General features: G+C 39.6%; 2 protein-coding genes across 2 annotated transcripts in view; both read right to left on the bottom strand.

Moving 5' to 3' along the window:
• LOC139561644 (butyrophilin subfamily 2 member A2-like) overlaps positions 1-23,960 on the bottom strand; it is a 52,119-nt gene extending 28,159 nt beyond the window's left edge. The window contains exon 1 of the mRNA XM_071378891.1: positions 23,687-23,960. Within this exon, the coding sequence (XP_071234992.1) occupies positions 23,687-23,759 (73 nt within the window). The 5' untranslated portion in view covers positions 23,760-23,960. The remainder of the gene's footprint in view (positions 1-23,686) is intronic.
• The window catches only part of LOC139561632 (Fc receptor-like protein 5), a gene marked incomplete in the record, with an annotated part of 1,233,720 nt that overhangs the window by 141,821 nt on the left and 1,065,007 nt on the right, over positions 1-26,892 (bottom strand).

Raw genomic sequence — 26,892 nt, 5'->3', positions numbered from 1 at the left:
TACTCAACCTTGTTCAGTGTGGTCATAGAATGAGTAAACATGTTGACGGCAACAATAGTGACCGCTGGGATAACACAGTGCATCTAGGTATACACATACATAGTTCTTGTTTTACCTAACTTTCTACTCTGTTCTTTCTTTTAGTTTCACTTTGAGTCAAGTTCTGGATATGTTGGATCTAGGTGACCACCCAGACAAGGCATGCAACATTGCAGTTATCCCTCAAAATGAGAAAGATGCTGTCCTGAGTGATTGTGATAGCGATGGGTCAGATATGGACTATGGACAGGCCATTTGCCAGCCAGGCTGTTGAATGCATATGCTGAACCTATGCAAACAGATCATGACAGGAACAACGATATCAGTGATGATGACCTACCCCTCACCCCCAACCCCCCCCCCCACCCCCATCCACAACCTTCCCCACCCCCCTCCATTGTTGATAATAAAGAGCCAAGGGCCTCTACCCGCCAGAGGGTCCAGTAAGAAGAGCCAAGGGAAAAGCTGCAGGTGGTCAAAACTAAAGATTGAGTGTTCAAACGGTCGAAGAGGCCTGCCACCGATGTGATTCCAAAACACATAGTATACAGCCCAAATATGCAACATTTTGGCACGAAACCACTGAGCCACGGAAGGAGATCTTTACTGGCTGCTTACTGTTGAAGATCAGGCATGATATGACAAAACTTCTCACTGGCCAATCAACACGATGCACTTCCAGAGAAGTCATCATTGTGACAAACGTACTACCTATAACTTTAGACCGTCCCCTCGCCCCGACACGGGCGTGAACCAGGGACCCTCTGCACACATCAACAACTGACACCCACGAAGCGTCGTTACCCATCGCTCCACAAAAGCCGTGGCCACTACTAGGGGAACCACTACTTCTAGGTTTCAGAGCAAGTGACGTAACCGACTGAAAGGCTGCTAGCTCGCACCACCGCTAACTAGCTAGCCATTTCACATCCGTTACATATGCATGTGAGAAATGCAAAGCGCCACTGCACATTGGCGCTTTGCATTCCTTCAAGTGCTGCAGTGCTTCAAGATATACCATGGACAGTAGAAAAGGAGATAAGAGCGAATGAAAAAGGGCTGAAAAAGACAATAAAATAAAAATAGAAAAGTTGATAAAGGGTGAGGAGAAGCAGTACAACGGACTCTAGGAAGAAAAGAAAAGTCGACGAAAAAGACAATCAAAATGACTGAAATGTTTTTGGAAAATAAGAAGGTCAATTGATTCAAGACATACTGTATGACAGTAGGTCTGACTGATCACAGTTTAAAATAGTGATGCACAAACTAATCTTGCACTTGGGTCTGAAGCCTACCTCTATGATATATATATATATATATATATATAAGCACTCATTGTGCAGTGGCGCTTTTTATATATATAATTGTATTTTGTTCAGTGTAGGCCTCTACTTGAATGCATATTCTACAGGCTACCTCTATCCTAAATGTTACCTTTATGTTCAGTGAGAATGAATCACACGACTGCTATACAGTTGTTAGTGAATGTTGCACTAAAATGTCACAATGACAATGTTACAATGAATATTGCACTAAAGTACAAGTTCAAATGTTACAGTAAAGTTACAATATTAATGTTTCAATACATGTTGTACTAAAGTAACAATGTTACAATGTATGTTACAATAAAGTAACAATGTTACAATGTATGTTACAAAAAGTAACAATGTTGAAATATGTTGATGGTTGTTGTTTTTTTGTCTTTGCTCTCAGTGTTCATATCGGTGTTGTAAAGGGGTTTTTGATGTGTAAAATAGTCACACTAGAATGTGACGGGGCATTCTAGTGGCAATGCTGGGGACTGCTAGTGAGAGAGTTTTAAATGTGTTAATAACTGGGTTGGGATATATAAGAACTTTGATAACTGCATAGGAGAAATATGTTAATTCAGTATACGTAACATTATCCCACCGGTCACAATTGTGACCGACCATAAAACACAGTTTTTCACCTACTTTTCCATTAAAATTTCGAAAAATAATGATTGATTACTTCAAAGGGTTACTAATGACACTTGATTTGGATATTTTCATGTCTGGGAAAAAATTGGGATTAAATGGGTTAACCCATAAAGCAGCTATGATGTTTATTGTAATTCCCAGACCCAACCCATCTGTATGTCTTACAGTGGAATCTCTCTCGCTCCACTTCCTGTGTCATGGTGTCTTCACTCACCCATTATGCAGTTGGACCTCCCTTCATGTGAGAACTATGCACCCCCCCAAAGGAGAGACATGACGATCTTAACCACTGCAGGTACTGTTCGGAACAGTGTGTCTCTCAAACCAATGTTGTTCCAACAGCCCCGCCTGGTGTCTCTTGATGTACACTCAATCTCCAGAATTCAGCCCAGGCCCTTGATTATCTCTGCTTTCACCTGAGGATTTACACACTGCAACACATGGGTCATTTCCTACAGCTCCTTCAGTTACTGTCCCTACAGCTCCCAGTTACTGCCCCTACAGCTCCTTCAGTTACTGTCCCTACAGCTCCTTCAGTTACTGTCCCTACAGCTCCCAGTTACTGTCCCTACAGCTCCTTCAGTTACTGTCCCTACAGCTCCTTCAGTTACTGTCCCTACAGCTTCTTCAGTTACTGTCCCTACAGCTTCTTCAGTTACTGTCCCTACAGCTCCTTCAGTTACTGTCCCTACAGCTCCTTCAGTTACTGTCCCTACAGCTCCTTCAGTTACTGTCCCTACAGCTCCTTCAGTTACTGTCCCTACAGCTTCTTCAGTTACTGTCCCTACAGCTCCTTCAGTTACTGTCCCTACAGCTCCTTCAGTTACTGTCCCTACAGCTCCTTCAGTTACTGTCCCTACAGCTCATTCAGTTACTGTCCCTACAGCTCCTTCAGTTACTGTCCCTAAAGCGCCTGCCGTGAAAATACCTCCTGCATGTAATCTCTGTCAAATGTTCACCGGCTGTTAGAAATTGGAGGAAAACAAAAATGAGTTGGGAATAATATCCAACCTAACAAAACTCTGAGTCACAGGTGTCCTGAAAGTTTACCATAGTGTCTGAAATGCCACCACTATCTCCTCTACTATCTCCATGATCTAGGTATGTGTAACTATCTCCTCTACTATCTCCATGATCTAGGTCTGTGTAACTATCTCATCTACTATCTCCATGATCTAGGTCTGTGTAACTATCTCATCTACTATCTCCATGATCTAGGTCTGTGTAACTATCTCCTCTACTATCTCCATGATCTAGGTCTGTGTAACTATCTCCTCTACTATCTCCATGATCTAGGTCTGTGTAACTATCTCCTCTACTCTCACCATGATCTAGGTTTGTGGAATGTTAAATTAAATATTTAATTTAATGTATAGTTACTATATCATTACATCTAACCCATAACACACTATACTATATCACTACATCTAACCCATAACACACTATACTATATCACTACATCTAACCCATAACACACTATACTATATCATTACATCTAACCCATAACACACTATACTATATCACTACATCTAACCCATAACACACTATACTATATCATTACATCTAACCCATAACACAATATATCATTACATCTAACCCATAACACACTATACTATATCACTACATCTAACCCATAACACACTATACTATATCATTACATCTAACCCATAACACACTATACTATATCACTACATCTAACCCATAACACACTATACTATATCATTACATCTAACCCATAACACACTATACTATATCATTACATCTAACCCATAACACACTATACTATATCACTACATCTAACCCATAACACACTATACTATATCACTACATCTAACCCATAACACACTATACTATATCATTACATCTAACCCATAACACACTATACTATATCACTACATCTAACCCATAACACACTATACTATATCACTACATCTAACCCATAACACACTATATCATTACATCTACCCCATAACACACTATACTATATCACTACATCTAACCCATAACACACTATACTATATCATTACATCTAACCCATAACACACTATACTATATCATTACATCTAACCCATAACACACTATATCATTACATCTAACCCATAACACACTATACTATATCATTACATCTAACCCATAACACACTATACTATATCACTACATCTAACCCATAACACACTATACTATATCATTACATCTAACCCATAACACACTATACTATATCATTACATCTAACCCATAACACACTATACTATATCATTACATCTAACCCATAACACACTATACTATATCATTACATCTAACCCATAACACACTATACTATATCACTACATCTAACCCATAACACACTATACTATATCATTACATCTAACCCATAACACACTATACTATATCACTACATCTAACCCATAACACACTATACTATATCATTACATCTAACCCATAACACACTATACTATATCATTACATCTAACCCATAACACACTATATCATTACATCTAACCCATAACACACTATACTATATCATTACATCTAACCCATAACACACTATACTATATCACTACATCTAACCCATAACACACTATACTATATCATTACATCTAACCCATAACACACTATACTATATCATTACATCTAACCCATAACACACTATACTATATCATTACATCTAACCCATAACACACTATACTATATCACTACATCTAACCCATAACACACTATACTATATCATTACATCTAACCCATAACACATTATACTATATCACTACATCTAACCCATAACACACTATATCATTACATCTAACCCATAACACACTATACTATATCATTACATCTAACCCATAACACACTATACTATATCATTACATCTAACCCATAACACACTATACTATATCATTACATCTAACCCATAACACACTATACTATATCACTACATCTAACCCATAACACACTATACTATATCATTACATCTAACCCATAACACACTATACTATATCATTACATCTAACCCATAACACACTATACTATATCACTACATCTAACCCATAACACACTATACTATATCATTACATCTAACCCATAACACACTATACTATATCATTACATCTAACCCATAACACACTATATCATTACATCTAATCCATAACACACTATACTATATCATTACATCTAACCCATAACACACTATACTATATCACTACATCTAACCCATAACACACTATATCATTACATCTAACCCATAACACACTATACTATATCATTACATCTAACCCATAACACTATACTATATCACTACATCTAACCCATAACACACTATACTATATCATTACATCTAACCCATAACACACTATACTATATCACTACATCTAACCCATAACACACTATACTATATCATTACATCTAACCCATAACACACTATACTATATCATTACATCTAACCCATAACACACTATACTATATCACTACATCTAACCCATAACACACTATACTATATCACTACATCTAACCCATAACACACTATACTATATCACTACATCTAACCCATAACACACTATACTATATCATTACATCTAACCCATAACACACTATACTATATCACTACATCTAACCCATAACACACTATACTATATCATTACATCTAACCCATAACACACTATACTATATCATTACATCTAACCCATAACACACTATGCTATATCATTACATCTAACCCATAACACACTATACTATATCATTACATCTAACCCATAACACACTATACTATATCATTACATCTAACCTATAACACACTATACTATATCACTACATCTAACCCATAACACACCATACTATATCATTACATCTAACCCATAACACACTATACTATATCATTACATCTAACCCATAACACACTATGCTATATCATTACATCTAACCCATAACACACTATACTATATCACTACATCTAACCCATAACACACTATACTATATCATTACATCTAACCCATAACACACTATACTATATCACTACATCTAACCCATAACACACTATATCACTACATCTAACCCATAACACACTATACTATATCACTACATCTAACCCATAACACACTATACTATATCATTACATCTAACCCATAACACACTATACTATATCATTACATCTAACCCATAACACACTATATCATTACATCTAACCCATAACACACTGTACTCCTCTATCATTACATCTAACCCGTAACACACTATACTCCTCTATCACTACATCTAACCCGTAACACACTATACTATATCACTACATCTAACCCATAACACACTATACTATATCATTACATCTAACCCATAACACACTATACTATATCATTACATCTAACCCATAACACACTATGCTATATCATTACATCTAACCCATAACACACTATACTATATCATTACATCTAACCCATAACACACTATACTATATCATTACATCTAACCCATAACACACTATACTATATTACTACATCTAACCCATAACACACTATACTATATCACTACATCTAACCCATAACACACTATACTATATCATTACATCTAACCCATAACACACTATACTATATCATTACATCTAACCCATAACACACTATACTATATCATTACATCTAACCCATAACACACTATACTATATCATTACATCTAACCCATAACACACTATGCTATATCATTACATCTAACCCATAACACACTATACTATATCACTACATCTAACCCATAACACACTATACTATATCATTACATCTAACCCATAACACACTATACTATATCACTACATCTAACCCATAACACACTATATCATTACATCTAACCCATAACACACTATACTATATCACTACATCTAACCCATAACACACTATACTATATCACTACATCTAACCCATAACACACTATACTATATCATTACATCTAACCCATAACACACTATACTATATCATTACATCTAACCCATAACACACTATATCATTACATCTAACCCATAACACACTGTACTCCTCTATCATTACATCTAACCCGTAACACACTATACTATATCACTACATCTAACCCATAACACACTATACTATATCATTACATCTAACCCATAACACACTATACTATATCACTACATCTAACCCATAACACACTATACTATATCACTACATCTAACCCATAAAACACTATACTATATCATTACATCTAACCCATAACACACTATACTATATCATTACATCTAACCCATAACACACTATACTATATCATTACATCTAACCCATAACACACTATATCATTACATCTAACCCATAACACACTATACTATATCATTACATCTAACCCATAACACACTATACTATATCATTACATCTAACCCATAACACACTATACTCTATCATTACATCTAACCCATAACACACTATACTATATCATTACATCTAACCCATAACACACTATACTATATCATTACATCTAACCCATAACACACTATACTATATCACTACATCTAACCCATAACACACTATACTATATCACTACATCTAACCCATAACACACTATACTATATCACTACATCTAACCCATAACACACTATACTATATCACTACATCTAACCCATAACACACTATACTATATCACTACATCTAACCCATAACACACTATACTATATCATTACATCTAACCCATAACACACTATACTATATCACTACATCTAACCCATAACACACTATACTATATCATTACATCTAACCCATAACACACTATACTATATCATTACATCTAACCCATAACACACTATACTATATCACTACATCTAACCCATAACACACTGTACTATATCATTACATCTAACCCATAACACACTGTACTATATCACTACATCTAACCCATAACACACTATACTATATCACTACATCTAACCCATAACACACTGTACTATATCACTACATCTAACCCATAACACACTGTACTATATCACTACATCTAACCCATAACACACTGTACTCCTAATGCATTTTCTACAGTCATAAACATACTAACAGTTAGTCAATATACAACATTCCCTCCTCTGGAACAATGAACACTCATGTTCCACGAAACCTAAAAACATATTGACTTGAAAAGAGAAACAAAGTACATGTTTAATAACTCAGCACCACTCATTGATGCGATGTAACATAAACATTTTGAATATAGAATGACTGACCTCAGTGCTTTGGGACTAAGGCTCAAATTCCAGTTATATAAACTCAGATCATCCCTGTTAGAACACACTTTATAAACAACCTTTTATTGCCGGTCATACCTCTTCTCATTACAGCCTTTGACCCTGTTTTCCTGTCATGAGTGGCCTGGTAAAGAAAGATCAGCATCTCAATACATGTTAGTTTAAATAGTTAGCAGTGTGTATACCACCCCCCCCCCCCCTTTCCGTCACCCGCCACTTATCATTCATTTCCCAACGGCACATGTAAACTAATGTCTCGATTTTAATATCCAAGTAGATATCTCTGTATCTCCCACATTCACGAGTCTCTCACCTGAGCCGTTCTCAGCACTCCTGCCGCCCGCACCCCGGTTTATGGACTCTGATAGACGTGTCAAAAGTCACATTGCATGCCTTTGTCGCTCTTTCTTCAGCCGGTTAGGGAGGGTTTTGAGGTTGACACTGTGGTCAAAAATGCATGCATTAAAACACGATCTGACGTCACCTTCCATGATCACCTCAAAAAAGCACAGATCAGAACAACAGTTAAGTTCATTTCATTTCTGTTTCAGGAAAATAGACAAACATTGACTATATGACGAATTATGACATGAACCTTTTCTTAATAACATCTATAAGACAAATGTCACAAAGCATAACATGATGTTACTGCTAAAAAACATTTTCTAAATTAGTCCGTATTCCCTTCTTCTACTGGCGACCTCTCAGAAGAGCTACCAGATCATGAAGTTAGCACCCTAACCCCTCGCAGAATTCCCACTCCACGATCCCAATCTGCACCCTAACCCCTCGCAGAATTCCCACACAACGATCCCAATCTGCACCCTAACCCCTCGCAGAATTCCCACTCCACGATCCCAATCTGCACCCTAACCCCTCGCAGAATTCCCACACAACGATCCCAATCTGGGGAAATTTATATCAAAATAAAAACATGAAATCAGCAATACATATATCATAGTTCATAGTGAAGTAACTGTCATCCCTTATTAACATATATTTTCCTTCCTATTTGCAGCCTGAACACAGTACCACTGTATAAGTACCCCAAAAACCAGGACCTCAGGGAACTGGTCATTTACCACTTTCAAACACGTGATTAAAAGAAAACATGTTAAATCAAAAATAAACTAATTCACATAACTAATCAACTTAGAATTACAACTCTTTATAACTCCCTAAGGAAATAATCTCCTAAAGTAATGGTACAATTTGGATAGAGAATGGTGTTTCTCATGAATTATATAATGAAATCCCACGTCTATTTAATTCATAATGAAGTTGATCATTCTTCATTAGGAATTTTTAATATTCAGGGCTTTCGTCACCATTAAAATGTTTCCTCTCCCTTTCTTTCCCTGTCCTTCGGAAACCATTTAAATACCTCTTCAAAACATTTCATCCTATAAATCCCACAACACGGCCATATTATCTCTCCCCCGATCTTTTCCCCATGTGGTTCTCCATCATACCACATTTATTTTAAATTAAGTTAATTTTAGGTTTGGTAACCCCAATGCTAATTCCTCGTGACCCCTCCACCCTTTCGTCCATTCTATAATCCCATTCCAGAATAACACAACAGAAAACTTAAATGTATTTAAAAATAAAACCACATAAAATGTCCCATGATTTAAACAAACCCTAAGGCCTCCTGCATTTGCAAGGAATGTTTGGGCATATTTAAATGTGTTACCTTTAGAATCCCCTGGCATTTAGAATCTTCAACCCAAAATACGTTTTCCTGTGGCAAATTTAGCCAATTTTTCATCGCAAGGAATCCCGCAATATTTAATCCCTGGCCTTTCCTAAACTGTTAGGTAAAAGGTTATCTCATACGTCTTCCTTAACAACTGTAATCTCTATGTATATCGATCGAACAGAGACACCGCTAGGGGAAAGTTCCATCCTTGCTAACCTCAAAACGAGTAGTTGTTGATCTTTTGAAAAAGATGCAAACGCTTGGCAGCATTTCCTCTGAATTCAGCCGGCTCCATACCCACTTTACACTCCCTTTTCCAATGACCAAATAGCTCCACACCTAAAACAGGACTCTGTCTCCCTACGCTTTGATGCTTTCCGCTACATTTCTTTGGTTTACCTTGGCCATTGAAACTGAAGTTAGTGATATTCTCTATGGCCCTATTAGTGGCCCCAGTCCTTCTGTATCAGTGTGCTGGTGTTACACTTTCTGAGTTTATCGTTATGCATTTCCTGTTGATAGAATGCTGACATCAAAACGCTGGTATATTGAGCTTTTGATTCTGGTTTCATGTCCTTGTGCCAAGTCATAATTTAATTCTTTATTTGATTTGAATTCTCCGTCAGCAGGAAAATGTTGTCCAATTTTATCTAATTTGCAAAAAATTTCCCAAATTCCTGAATTGGTAGAATGTTCGTGCACTTCTTTCAGCGCCTCCATGTCTTTATTAAATTCCTCTATATTACAGGGAGAAACGGGTCCGTTGGTCGCCACTAGTTATTATTCCCTAAACACTCCCAACGGTGTTCAGGGTGTTTTAGATTTCTCCCGTCTATAATACACACCTTCTATTAACTATTTTCTAAGATAGCACGACACTCTTCGCAGGATAATAATTCATTGGTCACGGCACTTAATACCTTGTATTAGAACCGATACCATAAACGTATGTGAATCTAATACCGGAGAATACGGACAGGACTTCATGTCCTATTCCAGTACTTCCTCAAAAATTACTATTATTGATAACCCATATCATCTCTCAATATGATACTGCTACTACACGTAAATAAAACAGTGTTCGAATATCCTATATTTTGTTTTTTAACTATTTTCTAGAACTCTCGTGTTAAACAAAAAAACTCACTGTAACTGGGACTTTTCTCACAGGGATATACCCCCACTACCTATCCTCTATATGGAACCTACCCTTCACATATATTAGCCTGGCTCTCGCAGGGATATACCCCCACTACCTATCCTCTATATGGAACCTACCCTTCACATATATTAGCCTGGCTCTCGCAGGGATACACCCCCACTAGGGACCTATCCTCTATATGGAACCTACCCTTCACATATATTAGCCTGGCTCTCGCAGGGATATACCCCCACTAGGGACCTATCCTCTATATGGAACCTACCCTTCACATATATTAGTCTGGCTCTCACAGGGATATACCCCCACTACCTATCCTCTATATGGAACCTACCCTTCACATATATTAGCCTGGCTCTCGCAGGGATACACCCCCACTACCTATCCTCTATATGGAACCTACCCTTCACATATATTAGCCTGGCTCTCGCAGGGATACACCCCCACTACCTATCCTCTATATGGAACCTACCCTTCACATATATTAGCCTGGCTCTCGCAGGGATACACCCCCACTAGGGACCTATCCTCTATATGGAACCTACCCTTCACATATTAGTCTGGCTCTCGCAGGGATATACCCCCACTAGGGACCTATCCTCTATATGGAACCTACCCTTCACATATATTAGCATGGCTCTCACAGGGATATACCCCCACTAGGGACCTATCCTCTATATGGAACCTACCCTTCACATATATTAGTCTGGCTCTCGCAGGGATATACCCCCACTAGGGACCTATCCTCTATATGGAACCTACCCTTCACATATATTAGCCTGGCTCTCGCAGGGATACACCCCCACTAGGGACCTATCCTCTATATGGAACCTACCCTTCACATATATTAGCCTGGCTCTCGCAGGGATACACCCCCACTAGGGACCTATCCTCTATATGGAACCTACCCTTCACATATATTAGCCTGGCTCTCGCAGGGATACACCCCCACTAGGGACCTATCCTCTATATGGAACCTACCCTTCACATATATTAGCCTGGCTCTCGCAGGGATATACCCCCACTAGGGACCTATCCTCTATATGGAACCTACCCTTCACATATATTAGCCTGGCTCTGGCAGAGAAAAACCTCCACTTGAGACCTATCCTTAAGGGAACCTACCCTTCACGTATATTAGCCTGGCTCTCGCAGGGATACACCCCCACTAGGGACCTATCCTCTATATGGAACCTACCCTTCACATATATTAGCCTGGCTCTCGCAGGGATACACCCCCACTAGGGACCTATCCTCTATATGGAACCTACCCTTCACATATATTAGCCTGGCTCTCGCAGGGATACACCCCCACTAGGGACCTATCCTCTATATGGAACCTACCCTTCACATATATTAGCCTGGCTCTCGCAGGGATATACCCCCACTAGGGACCTATCCTCTATATGGAACCTACCCTTCACATATATTAGCCTGGCTCTGGCAGAGAAAAACCTCCACTTGAGACCTATCCTTAAGGGAACCTACCCTTCACGTATATTAGCCTGGCTCTCGCAGAGAAAAACCTCCACTTGGGACCTATCCTTAACTTCTCTAGGGTAGGGGGCAGCATTTTCACGTTTGGATGAAAAACATGCCCAAATTCAACTGCCAGTTACTCATCGCCAGGAGATAAGGTATGCATATTATTAGTGCATTTGGATAGAAAACACTCTGAAGTTTCTAAAACTGTTTGAATCATGTCTGTGAGTATAACAGAACTTATTTAGCAGGCGAAACCCTGAGGACAAACCATTCAGATTTTATTTGTTGTTGAGGTCACTGTCTTTTCAATGAGTTTTCATTGGGAAACCAGATTTCTAAGCAACTTGCTTGCAGTTCCTACGGCTTCCACTGTATGTCAACAGTCTTGACAAATAGGTTGAGGTTATTCCTTTGTGTAATGAAGAAATACGGCCATCTTGAAGTCGAGGCACTCCAGGTGTCCTAGACATGCGTTTCAATCAAACAGAAGGCATGCTACATATCGTTTTAATCCTGTATTGAACACATATCACCCCGTCTTCAATTGTATCGATTATTAACGTTAAAAAATACCTACAGTTGTGTCACATAAGTAGTTTGACATTTTTTGGCAAAGTTTACAGGTAACCTTTGATATATTTTGTTGTCATGTTTGAGCAAGTTGGAAGCTGTGTTTTTCTGGATCAAACGCGCCAAATAAATGGACATTTTGGACATATATCGAAGGAATTAATCGAACAAAAGGACCATTTGTGATGTTTATGGGACATATTGGAGTGCCAACAACAGAAGCTCATCAAAGGTAAGGCACGAATTATATTTTTATTCTGCGTTTTGTGTCGCTCCTGCAGGGTTGAAATGTTTTCTCTCTTTTGTTTACAATGGTGCTATGCTCAGATAATAGCATCGTATGCTTTCGCTGAAAAGCCTATTTGAATTCTGACATGTTGGCTGGATTCACAACCGGTGTAGCTTTAATTTGATATATTTCATGTGTGATTTAATGAAAGTTCGATTTTATAGTAATTTTCATAGTCATTCATTTTAATGTGGCGCTATGTATTTTCTCTTGCTTTTGGCCAAGTGATACAGTATCGTCTTGCCTAAACTCAGATTTTTGGATATAAATATGAACTTAACCGAACATAAAATACATGTATTGTGTAACATGAAGTCCTATGAGTGTCATCTGATGAAGATTATCAAAGGTTAGTGATGAATTTTATCTCTATTTCTGCTTTTTGTTACTGCTCTCTTTAGCTGAAAAAATGGCTGTCTTTTTCTGTGACTTGGCTCATACCTTACATAATCGTTTGGTGTGCTTTCGTCGTAAAAGCTTTTTGAAATCGGACACTTTGGCTGGATTTACAACAAGTCTAGCTTTAAAATGGTGTAAAATACTTGTATTGTTGAGGAATTTAAATTCTGGGTTTTCTGTTGTTTTGAATTTGGCACCCTGCAGTATCACTGGCTGTTGATGAGGTGGGACGCTACCGTCCCACATACCCTAGAGAGGTTAAGGGAACCTACCCTTCACGTATATTAGCCTGGCTCTCGCAGAGAAAAACCTCCACTTGGGACCTATCCTGATGGGAACCAACCATTTATCGGATCATCAAGAACTTCAAGGAGAGCGGTTCAATTGTTGTGAAGAAGGATGAAAAGGTACCACCTGGTATCAAACGTATAGCTGGTTCTTTCATCAAGCCACCTGTATTGCTGGCCTTGCCTGCCTTTTGGAAGGTCTGTATTGCTGGCCTTGCCTGCCTTTTGGAAGGTCGAAGCCAAAAGTCAAAAGGTTTTTTTCAGGAGTTTTTTAAAACCATGTGACCTGATTAGGAAAAACTGGTCCCATCATAGTCCTTATAAACCTTTTTACAACTGATTAATCACTGTCATACCATTGTCATGACTTTGGCCTGTTGGGTGAGGTTTATGACCCCCCATAAATACCTTTCCCCTTTTCTCTACTCTATAGAGTTGACTCTTGAAAAGCACTTTGTTAACATAGAGAGTCTGGGAACATCAAAAGGTGGCAAACGGAACCATATTTCGGTAATCCAACCAGTTGAAAATATGGATTGATACTTAATGAATATGATCTCAGATCTGTTGTTGTCTGAGACATTACTACTTATGACAGGATGACATAAACTGTATCTTGGAAAATCAACACATTCTAGTTATAATACTCACATGGAATTGTTCTGCAATTTAAATGTTTAAATAAGAAACTATTTGTGAAAAGATTAAATGTAATTTTAGCTTCTTAAATGAGAGAACGGTTTGTCATAGAGAAACTCTGCTCACTCAGAGGCCCCGCCCAAGTGAACAGACATTGGTTATAAACTATGAAACACGTCCTTCTCTCCCCTACTATATAAGCCCTGTTACGAAAATGTAACTTGGTGTTCCAAGGACGAGAGGACAGTGGTTCCCACGTTGAAAGGGCTTAGACAAAAACCAATGAAAAGGACGGACAAAGTATCCGCTCTACCACACGATGACTGTACTACCAAGTACCCGTTCTACCACCAGACATTCTTCAAAGGACAACCCGGCCAACCGATCGAAGAGCAGCTCAGAGTAAATATTTATAGCATTTTCCTTGTCCAAATGGGCGGTTATTTAGAATGCATAAGATACTGTATTTACGATGGCATAGCTGCCTTGATAGAGACAAAATATTTTTATTCCTCAGTCTTCCCGCTCTTTCATTCAAAACCCAACCACCTTTCTTTGTATAACCAGCCGTCATATCTGTTCCTTCCGCTAGGGACGTTTTCCTTTATGACATAATTTGTAATCAATGTATGATCCATTCTGTGTAGATGTAATTCTGTGTGAATATTTAGGTATTTAGTAAATAAATAATTAAACCCAATGTGGTACTGCTGATTCAACTTGTTAGCCAGGGTTCGTGAAGATAACAAAGAATTTACAACTTTCAGATGAGACTGAATAAGGTGACGATTAAAATTGACTGCTATTGATTTAAAAGATTATTAGGTTTTTAAGAGTTTATTCGGAAGATAACGGCTCTATAAACATTTTTTAGTGGTGCCCCGACTTTTCTAGTTAATTACAGCGTGCCTGTATCCCTCACATAACTCGAATGAGATTCCCTTTCTATGATCTCTCTCCCTCTCTGCTCTGATAGACATGAGCCTGCAACTCATCTCTCCAGCATTGCACTTCATCATTTGTTTCCTTATAGAGCGAAGGGTTCTGAAGGAACTGCTGCACCCTTAATAAATGTAAATACATTTGCCAAAGTTATATAATTACTGCTGTCTGTTCAGAAATAAATGAAATCATTCAGAAAAGCCTACTACACCAGGAGGATGCCTATAATTGAGCAACAGAGAATCACTAGCTTCTTTGTCAAAACAGCCTGATTGTAGCCCAATAACAAGGAATAGCCTACTGTCGGGAACGTGTGGATAATCTGTCAGTGGAAAAACACACAGATATTTCAAATATAATCGATGGAAAACACAGGTTGGAAAGCAAATGGCTCCTGCTGTAAAGAGAAGACTTTCATCTATACCTAGTCTATTGATGGATTCAAGACAAGGTCGTTTTCACCTACTCTACCGTTCAAAAGTTTGGGTCACTTGGAAATGTCCTTGTTTTTGAAAGAAAAAGTCTGCTTCTCTAAGCAGACTGGTTGTTAGTTCTATCAGTTAGGTTACTAGAGAAGCAGACTGGTTGTTAGTTCTATCAGTCAGGTTGCTAGAGAAGCAGACTGGTTGTTAGTTCTATCAGTTAGGATGCTAGAGAAGCAGACTGGTTGTTAGTTCTATCAGTTAGGATGCTAGAGAAGCAGACTGGTTGTTAGTTCTATCAGTTAGGTTGCTAGAGAAGCAGACTGGTTGTTAGTTCTATCAGTTAGGTTGCTAGAGAAGCAGACTGATTGTTAGAGAAGCAGACTGGTTGTTAGTTCTATCAGTTAGGTTGCTAGAGAAGCAGACTGGTTGTTAGTTCTATCAGTTAGGTTGTTAGAGAAGCAGACTGGTTGTTAGTTCTATCAGTTAGGTTGCTAGAGAAGCAGACTGGTTGTTAGTTCTATCAGTTAGGTTACTAGAGAAGCAGACTGGTTGTTAGTTCTATCAGTCAGGTTGCTAGAGAAGCAGACTGGTTGTTAGTTCTATCAGTTAGGATGCTAGAGAAGCAGACTGGTTGTTAGTTCTATCAGTTAGGATGCTAGAGAAGCAGACTGGTTGTTAGTTCTATCAGTTAGGTTGCTAGAGAAGCAGACTGGTTGTTAGTTCTATCAGTTAGGTTGCTAGAGAAGCAGACTGATTGTTAGAGAAGCAGACTGGTTGTTAGTTCTATCAGTTAGGTTGCTAGAGAAGCAGACTGGTTGTTAGTTCTATCAGTTAGGTTGCTAGAGAAGCAGACTGGTTGTTAGTTCTATCAGTTAGGATGCTAGAGAATAAGACTGGTTGTTAGTTCTATCAGTTAGGTTGCTAGAGAAGCAGACTGGTTGTTAGTTCTATCAGTTAGGTTGTTAGAGAAGCAGACTGGTTGTTAGTTCTATCAGTTAGGTTGTTAGAGAAGCAGACTGGTTGTTAGAGAAGCAGACTGGTTGTTAGTTCTATCAGTTAGGTTGTTAGAGAGGCAGACTGGTTGTTAGTTCTATCAGTTAGGTTGTTCGAGAAGCAGACTGGTTGTTAGTTCTATCAGTTAGGTTGTTAGAGAGGCAGACTGGTTGTTAATTCTATCAGTTAGGTTGTTAGTTCTATCAGTTAGGTTGTTAATTCTATCAGTTAGGTTGTTAGAGAAGCAGACTGGTTGTTAGTTCTATCAGTTAGGTTGCTAGAGAGGCAGACTGGTTGTTAGTTCTATCAGTTAGGTTGTTCGAGAAGCAGACTGGTTGTTAGTTCTATCAGTTAGGTTGTTAGAGAGGCAGACTGGTTGTTAATTCTATCAGTTAGGTTGTTAGTTCTATCAGTTAGGTTGTTCGAGAAGCAGACTGGTTGTTAGTTATATCAGTTAGGTTGTTAGAGAAGCAGACTGGTTGTTAGAGAAGCAGACTGGTTGTTAGTTCTATCAGTTAGGTTATTAGAGAAGCAGACTGGTTGTTAGTTCTATCAGTTAGGTTGTTAGAGAAGCACACTGGTTGTTAGTTCTATCAGTTAGGTTGTTAGAGTAGCAGACTGGTGGTTAGAGAAGCAGACTGGTTGTTAGTTCTATCAGTTAGGTTACTAGAGAAGCAGACTGGTTGTTAGTTCTATCAGTTAGGTTGCTAGAGAAGCAGACTGGTTGTTAGTTCTATCAGTTAGGATGCTAGAGAATAAGACTGGTTGTTAGAGAAGCAGACTGGTTGTTAGTTCTATCAGTTAGGTTACTAGAGAAGCAGACTGGTTGTTAGTTCTATCAGTTAGGTTGTTAGAGAAGCAGACTGGTTGTTAGTTCTATCAGTTAGGTTGTTAGAGTAGCAGACTGGTTGTTAGTTCTATCAGTTAGGTTGTTAGAGAAGCAGACTGGTTGTTAGTTCTATCAGTTAGGTTGTTAGAGAAGCAGACTGGTTGTTAGTTCTATCAGTTAGGTTGCTAGAGAAGCAGACTGGTTGTTAGTTCTATCAGTTAGGTTACTAGAGAAGCAGACTGGTTGTTAGTTCTATCAGTTAGGTTGTTAGAGAAGCAGACTGGTTGTTAGTTCTATCAGTTAGGTTGTTAGCGAAGCAGACTGGTTGTTAGTTCTATCAGTTAGGTTGTTAGAGAAGCAGACTGGTTGTTAGTTCTATCAGTTAGGTTGTTAGAGAAGCAGACTGGTGGTTAGTTCTATCAGTTAGGTTGTTAGAGAGGCAGACTGGTTGTTAGTTCTATCAGTTAGGTTGTTAGAGAAGCAGACTGGTTGTTAGTTCTATCAGTTAGGTTGTTAGAGAAGCAGACTGGTTGTTAGTTCTATCAGTTAGGTTGCTAGAGAAGCAGACTGGTTGTTAGTTCTATCAGTTAGGTTACTAGAGAAGCAGACTGGTTGTTAGTTCTATCAGTTAGGTTGTTAGAGAAGCAGACTGGTTGTTAGTTCTATCAGTTAGGTTGTTAGCGAAGCAGACTGGTTGTTAGTTCTATCAGTTAGGTTGTTAGAGAAGCAGACTGGTTGTTAGTTCTATCAGTTAGGTTGTTAGAGAAGCAGACTGGTGGTTAGTTCTATCAGTTAGGTTGTTAGAGAGGCAGACTGGTTGTTAGTTCTATCAGTTAGGTTACTAGAGAAGCAGACTGGTTGTTAGTTCTATCAGTTAGGTTGTTAGAGAAGCAGACTGGTTGTTAGTTCTATCAGTTAGGTTGCTAGAGAAGCAGACTGGTTGTTAGTTCTATCAGTTAGGTTACTAGAGAAGCAGACTGGTTGTTAGTTCTATCAGTTAGGTTGTTAGAGAAACAGACTGGTTGTTAGTTCTATCAGTTAGGTTGTTAGCGAAGCAGACTGGTTGTTAGTTCTATCAGTTAGGTTGTTAGAGTAGCAGACTGGTTGTTAGTTCTATCAGTTAGGTTGTTAGAGAAGCAGACTGGTTGTTAGTTCTATCAGTTAGGTTGTTAGAGAAGAAGACTGGTTGTTAGTTCTATCAGTTAGGTTGTTAGAGAAGCAGACTGGTTGTTAGAGAAGCAGACTGGTTGTTAGTTCTGTCAGTTAGGTGGTTATAGTAGCAGACTGGTTGTTAGTTCTATCAGTCAGGTTGCTAGAGAAGCAGACTGGTTCTTAGTTCTGTCAGTTAGGTTGTTAGAGAGGCAGGCTGGTTGTTAGTTCTATCAGTTAGGTTGCTAGAGAAGCAGACTGGTTGTTAGAGAAGCAGACTGGTTGTTAGTTCTATCAGTTAGGTTGTTAGAGAAGCAGACTGGTTCTTAGTTCTATTAGTTAGGTTGCTAGAGAAGCAGACTGGTTGTTAGTTCTATTAGTTAGGATGCTAGAGAAGCAGACTGGTTGTTAGTTCTATCAGTTAGATTGCTAGAGAAGCAGACTGGTGGTTAGTTATGTTAGGTTACTAGAGAAGCAGACTGGTTGTTAGTTCTATCAGTTAGGTTGTTAGAGAAGCAGGCTAGTTCTTAGTTCTATCAGTTAGGATGCTAGAGAAGCAGACTGGTTCTTAGTTCTGTCAGTTAGGTTGTTAGAGAGGCAGGCTGGTTGTTAGTTCTATTAATTAGGTTGCTAGAGAAGCAGACTGGTTGTTAGTTCTATCAGTTAGGTTACTAGAGAAGCAGACTGGTTGTTAGTTCTATTAATTAGGTTGCTAGAGAAGCAGACTGGTTGTTAGTTCTATCAGTTAGATTGCTAGAGAAGCAGACTGGTTGTTAGTTCTATCAGTTAGGTTGTTAGAGAAGCAGGCTAGTTCTTAGTTCTATCAGTTAGGTTAGAGAGGCAGGCTGGTTGTTAGTTCTATCAGTTAGGTTGTTAGAAAAGCAGACTGGTTGTTAGTTCTATCAGTTAGGTTACTAGAGAAGCAGACTGGTTCTTAGTTCTGTCAGTTAGGTTGTTAGAGAGGCAGGCTGGTTGTTAGTTCTATAAGTTAGGTTGTTAGAAAAGCAGACTGGTTGTTAGTTCTATCAGTCAGGTTGCTAGAGAAGCAGACTGGTTGTTAGTTCTATCAGTCAGGTTGTTAGAGAAGCAGACTGGTTGTTAGTTCTATCAGTTAGGTTGTTAGAGAAGCAGACTGGTTGTTAGTTCTATCAGTTAGGTTACTAGAGAAGCAGACTGGTTGTTAGAGAGGCAGACTGGTTGTTAGTTCTATCAGTTAGGTTGCTAGAGAAGCAGAGTGGTTGTTAGTTCTATCAGTAAGGTTGTTAGAGAGGCAGACTGGTTGTTAGTTATATCAGTTAGGTTGTTAGAGAAGCACACTGGTTGTTAGAGTAGCAGACTGGTTGTTAGTTCTATCAGTTAGGTTGTAAGAGAGGCAGACTGGTTGTTAGAGAAGCAGACTGGTTGTTAGTTCTATCAGTTAGGTTGTTAGAGAAGCAGACTGGTTGTTAGTTCTATCAGTTAGGTTGCTAGAGAAGCAGACTGGTTGTTAGTTCTATCAGTTAGGTTGTTAGAGAAGCAGACTGGTTGTTAGTTCTATCAGTTAGGTTGCTAGAGAAGCAGACTGGTTGTTAGTTCTATCAGTCAGGTTGTTAGAGAAGCAGACTGGTTGTTAGTTCTATCAGTTAGGTTGTTAGAGAAGCAGAGTGGTTGTTAGTTCTATCAGTTAGGTTACTAGAGAAGCAGACTGGTTGTTAGAGAGGCAGACTGGTTGTTAGTTCTATCAGTTAGGTTGCTAGAGAAGCAGAGTGGTTGTTAGTTCTATCAGTAAGGTTGTTAGAGAGGCAGACTGGTTGTTAGTTATATCAGTTAGGTTGTTAGAGAAGCACACTGGTTGTTAGAGTAGCAGACTGGTTGTTAGTTCTATCAGTTAGGTTGTAAGAGAGGCAGACTGGTTGTTAGAGAAGCAGACTGGTTGTTAGTTCTATCAGTTAGGTTACTAGAGAAGCAGACTGGTTGTTAGTTCTATAAGTTAGGTTGTTAGAGAAGCAGACTGGTTGTTAGTTCTATCAGTTAGGTTGTTAGAGAAGCAGACTGGTTGTTAGTTATATCTGTTAGGTTGTTAGAGAAGCACACTGGTTGTTAGTTCTATCAGCTAGGTTGTTAGAGAGGCAGACTGGTTGTTAGTTCTATCAGTTAGGTTGTTAGAGAAGCACACTGGTTGTTAGAGAAGCAGACTGGTGGTTAGTTCTATCAGTTAGGTTGTTAGAGTAGCAGACTGGTTGTTAGTTCTATCAGTTAGGTTGCTAGAGAGGCAGACTGGTTGTTAATTCTATCAGTTAGGTTGTTAGAGAGGCAGACTGGTTGTTAGAGTAGCAGACTGGTTGTTAATTCTATCAGTTAGGTTGTTAGAGAGGCATACTGGTTGTTAGAGAAGCAGACTGGTTGTTAGTTCTATCAGTTAGGTTATTAGAGAAGCTACTGGTTGTTAGAGAAGCAGACTGGTTGTTAGTTTATCAGTTAGGTTGCTAGAGAAGCAGACTGGTTGTTAGTTCTATCAGTTAGGTTGTTAGAGAAGCAGACTGGTTGTTAGTTCTATCAGTTTGGCTACTAGAGAAGCAGACTGGTTGTTAGTTCTGTCAGTTAGGTTGTTAGAGAGGCAGGCTGGTTGTTAGTTCTATCAGTTAGGTTGTTAGAGAAGCAGACTGGTTGTTAGTTCTGTCAGTTAGGTTGTTAGAGAAGCAGACTGGTTGTTAGTTCTATCAGTTAGGTTAGAGAGGCAGACTGGTTGTTAGTTCTGTCAGTTAGGTTGTTAGAGAGGCAGGCTGGTTGTTAGTTCTATCAGTTAGGTTGTTAGAGAAGCAGACTGGTTGTTAGTTCTATCAGTTAGGTTGTTAGAGAAGCAGACTGGTTGTTAGTTCTATCAGTTAGGTTGTTAGAGAAGCAGACTGGTTGTTAGTTCTGTCAGTTAGGTTGTTAGTTCTATCAGTTAGGTTACTAGAGAAGCAGACTGGTTGTTAGTTCTGTCAGTTAGGTTGTTAGTTCTATCAGTTAGGTTGTTAGTTCTATCAGTTAGGTTACTAGAGAAGCAGACTGGTTGTTAGTTCTGTCAGTTAGGTTGTTAGAGAGGCAGGCTGGTTGTTAGTTCTATCAGTTAGGTTGTTAGCGAAGCAGACTGGTTGTTAGTTCTGTCAGTTAGGTTGTTAGAGAGGCAGGCTGGTTGTTAGTTCTATCAGTTAGGTTGTTAGAGTAGCAGACTGGTTGTTAGTTCTATCAGTTAGGTTACTAGAGAAGCAGACTGGTTGTTAGTTCTATCAGTTAGGTTGTTAGAGAAGCAGACTGGTTGTTAGTTCTATCAGTTAGGTTACTAGAGAAGCAGACTGGTTGTTAGTTCTATCAGTTAGGTTGTTAGAGAAGCAGACTGGTTGTTAGTTCTATCAGTTAGGTTAGAGAAACAGACTGGTTGTTAGTTCTATCAGTTAGGTTAGAGTAGCAGACTGGTTGTTAGTTCTATCAGTTAGGTTGATAGAGAAGCAGACTGGTTGTTAGTTCTATCAGTTAGGTTGTTAGAGTAGCAGACTGGTTGTTAGTTCTATCAGTTAGGTTGATAGAGAAGCAGACTGGTTGTTAGTTCTATCAGTTAGGTTGTTAGAGAAGCAGACTGGTTGTTAGTTCTATCAGTTAGGTTGTTAGAGAAGCAGACTGGTTGTTAGTTCTATCAGTTAGGTTGTTAGAGAAGCGGACTGGTTGTTAGAGAAGCAGACTGGTTGTTAGTTCTATCAGTTAGGTTGTTAGAGAAGCAGACTGGTTGTTAGAGAAGCAGACTGGTTGTTAGTTCTATCAGTTAGGTTGTTAGAGAAGCAGACTGGTTGTTAATTCTATCAGTTAGGTTGTTAGAGAAGCAGACTGGTTGTTAGAGAAGCAGACTGGTTGTTAGTTCTATCAGTTAGGTTGTTAGAGAATTGACTGGTTGTTAGTTCTATCAGTTAGGTTGATAGAGAAGCAGACTGGTTGTTAGTTCTATCAGTCAGGTTGCTAGAGAAGCAGAGTGGTTGTTAGTTCTATCAGTTAGGATGCTAGAGAAGCAGACTGATTGTCAGACAGCACCACCACCCTACAGCACCACCAACCTACAGCACCACCCCCCTACAGCACCACCACCCTACAGCACCACCACCCTACAGCAGCACCACCCTACAGCAGCACCACCCTACAGCAGCACCACCACCCTACAGCACCACCACCCTACAGCACCACCACCCTACAGCACCACCACACCCCAAACTGTCCTGTCTGCCACGGACACCACCCTACAGCACCACCACCCTACAGCACCACCACCCTACAGCACCACCACACCCCAAACTGTCCTGTCTGCCACGGACACCACCCTACAGCACCACCACCCTACAGCACCACCACCCTACAGCACCACCACACCCAAACTGTCCTGTCTGCCACGGACACCACCTTACAGCACCACCACCCTACAGCACCACCACCCTACAGCACCACCACCCCAAACTGTCCCGTCTGATCAGACGACAAGACATCTACATTTCCTGCACTCGGTTTTGATCCTGAATTCTCCCCGTTTCTTTCTTATTAATATTATGTTCAGATAATAAAATAGCCAACAGGTTAAATAATGAAGGAATAATGTTGTGGCCTACCTGTCTTTATCAATGAAACACTGATGAACAGAATCCCAAAACACCAGGCCGCCGAGGTCGGAAAGGTCTTCATTTCACTAACAAAACAAGTCTGACTCCAAGGTAAAGCTGTTTGTAACTGGTGAATAAAACTATTTGGAGTTTAGAAAAATAAACCAAAACAGTTGAAAGGATAATTTGTCAACGAACAGAATGTAACACGACGTCTGTTCCAGAAATAACTGAGAAAAGGATGGTGGAATTTCACACTTTACTTTCACTTTCACTTACAGTACTTCTAGTTGCATATCATCTCGTGATATCTAGTTCCATCTAGTGTTCTGATATGGACATTAACTTCATGTCATCTCGCGATATCTAGATCCCTCTAGTGTTCTGATATGGACATTAACTTCATGTCATCTCGCGATATCTAGCTGCATCTGGTGCTCTGATTTTTTAAAATGTAACCTTTATTTTAACTAGGCAAGTCAATTAAGAACAATTCTTATTTACAATGACGACCTACACCGGCCAAACCCAGATGACACTGGGCCAATTGTAGGCAGCCCTGTGATACCCTGGTTTGATTCCAGGCTGTGTCTGTACCGCTGCGCCTCTCGGGACATATTGAAACAACAGTGAATATTAGGGAGCCCTGATATGGACATATTGGAATATCATATTGGAACAATAGTGAATATTAGGGAGCCCTGATATGGACGTTAACTTTGTCAAATGTCCTAAAAACAGATATGTGCACAAATAGGAATCGTGAAATAAATGTGACAAGTAGGCTGTAGTAAATATTTAAACTTGCAACAAACTTGCGATGTGAAATTTTCCCATGAACATTGATCATATAAAATGTGACTTTCACTGTCAGTTGTAGTCTAGCTGGTGTGAGCAGTATGGCATAAATTACTCATTTTATCAGAGATGTTGTCATGTTGTGTTGATACCATGCTGTGTTGTAATGTGATGCTGCCTTGCTATGTTGTTGTCTTAGGTCTCTCTTTATGGAGTGTTGTGTTGTCTCTCTTGGGTGATGTGTGTTTTGTCCTATATTTTTATTTTATTTATTTTTAATTTTAATCCCAGCCCCGCAGGAGGCCTTTTGGTAGGCCGTAATTGTAAATAAGAATTTGTTCTTAACTGACTAAACTTTATTTGCGCCGAATAAAACACATGTAGACTTTACTGTGAAATGTTTACTTACAAGCCCTTAACCAACAGTGCAGTTCAAGAAGAGTTAAGAAAATAATTACCAAATTGACTAAAATAAAAAGTAACAATAAAAAGTAACACAATAAGAATAACAATAACAAGGCTATATACAGGGGGCACCGGTTGTAACGAACGTCGTCTGGAGAAGGAGAAGAGGACCAAGGTGCAGCATGGTAAGTATTCATAATACTTTTAATAAATACGAACACTTGAACAAAAACAACAAAGCGGCAAACGAGTTAGGGTACAAGTTAGTGGAAGTAATTTGTACATGTAGGTAGGGGTAAAGTGACAATGTATAGATAATAAACAGCGAGTAGCAGCAGTGTACAAAAGGGGGGAGGGGGTATTCAGTGTAAATGTCCAGTGGCAGTTTTATTAATTGTTCAGCAGTCTTAAGACTTGGGCGTAGAAGCTGTTGAGGAGCCTTTTGGTCCTAGACCTGGCACTCCGGTACCGCTAGCCATGCGGTAGCAGAGACAACAGTCAATAATTTGGGTGACTGGAATCTCTGACAATTTTATGGGATTTCCTCTGACATCGCCCATTATATAGGTCATGGATGGCAGGAAGCTTGGCCCCAGTGATGTTCTACCCTCTATTATATAGGTCATGGATGGCAGGAAGCCCCAGTGATGTTCTACCCTCTATTATATAGGTCATGGATGGCAGGAAGCTTGGCCCCAGTGATGTTCTACCCTCTATTATATAGGTCATGGATGGCAGGAAGCTTGGCCCCAGTGATGTACTACCCTCTATTATATAGGTCATGGATGGCAGGAAGCTTGGCCCCAGTGATGTACTACCCTCTATTATATAGGTCATGGATGGCAGGAAGCTTGGCCCCAGTGATGTTCTACCCTCTATTATATAGGTCATGGATGGCAGGAAGCTTGGCCCCAGTGATGTACTACCCTCTATTATATAGGTCCTGGATGGCAGGAAGCTTGGCCCCAGTGATGTACTACCCTCTATTATATAGGTCATGGATGGCAGGAAGCTTGGCCCCAGTGATGTACTACCCTCTATTATATAGGTCATGGATGGCAGGAAGCCCCAGTGATGTACTACCCTCTATTATATACAGTGGGGAGAACAAGTATTTGATACACTGCCGATTTTGCAGGTTTTCCTACTTACAAAGCATGTAGAGGTCTGTAATTTTTATCATAGGTACACTTCAACTATGAGAGACGGAATCTAAAACAAAAATCCAGAAAATCACATTGTATGATTTTTAAGTAATTAATTTGCATTTTATTGCATGACATAAGTATTTGATACATCAGAAAAGCAGAACTTAATATTTGGTACAGAAACCTTTGTTTGCAATTACAGAGATCATACGTTTCCTGTAGGTCTTGACTAGGTTTGCACACACTGCAGCAGGGATTTTGGCCCACTCCTCCCTACAGATCTTCTCCAGATCCTTCAGGTTTCGGGGCTGTCGCTGGGCAATACGGACTTTCAGCTCCCTCCAAAGATTTTCTATTGGGTTCAGGTCTGGAGACTGGCTAGGCCACTCCAGGACCTTGAGATGCTTCTTACGGAGCCACTCCTTAGTTGCCATGGCTGTGTGCTTCGTGTCGTTGTCATGCTGGAAGACCCAGCCACGACCCATCTTCAATGCTCTTACTGAGGGAAGGAGGTTGTTGGCCAAGATCTCGCGATACATGGCCCCATCCATCCTCCCCTCAATACGGTGCAGTCGTCCTGTCCCCTTTGCAGAAAAGCATCCCCAAAGAATGATGTTTCCACCTCCATGCTTCACGGTTGGGATGGTGTTCTTGGGGTTGTACTCATACTTCTTCTTCCTCCAAACACGGCGAGTGGAGTTAGACCAAAAAGCTCTATTTTTGTCTCATCAGACCACATGACCTTCTCCCATTCCTCCTCTGGATCATCCAGATGGTCATTGGCAAACTTCAGACAGGCCTGGACATGCACTGGCTTAAGCAGGGGGACCTTGCGTGCGCTGCAGGATTTTAATCCATGACGGC

The sequence above is a fragment of the Salvelinus alpinus genome, chromosome 31, assembly GCF_045679555.1.
Source record: "Salvelinus alpinus chromosome 31, SLU_Salpinus.1, whole genome shotgun sequence".
Lineage (NCBI taxonomy): Eukaryota > Metazoa > Chordata > Actinopteri > Salmoniformes > Salmonidae > Salvelinus > Salvelinus alpinus.
This window is presented reverse-complemented; position numbering and strand designations above follow the sequence as displayed.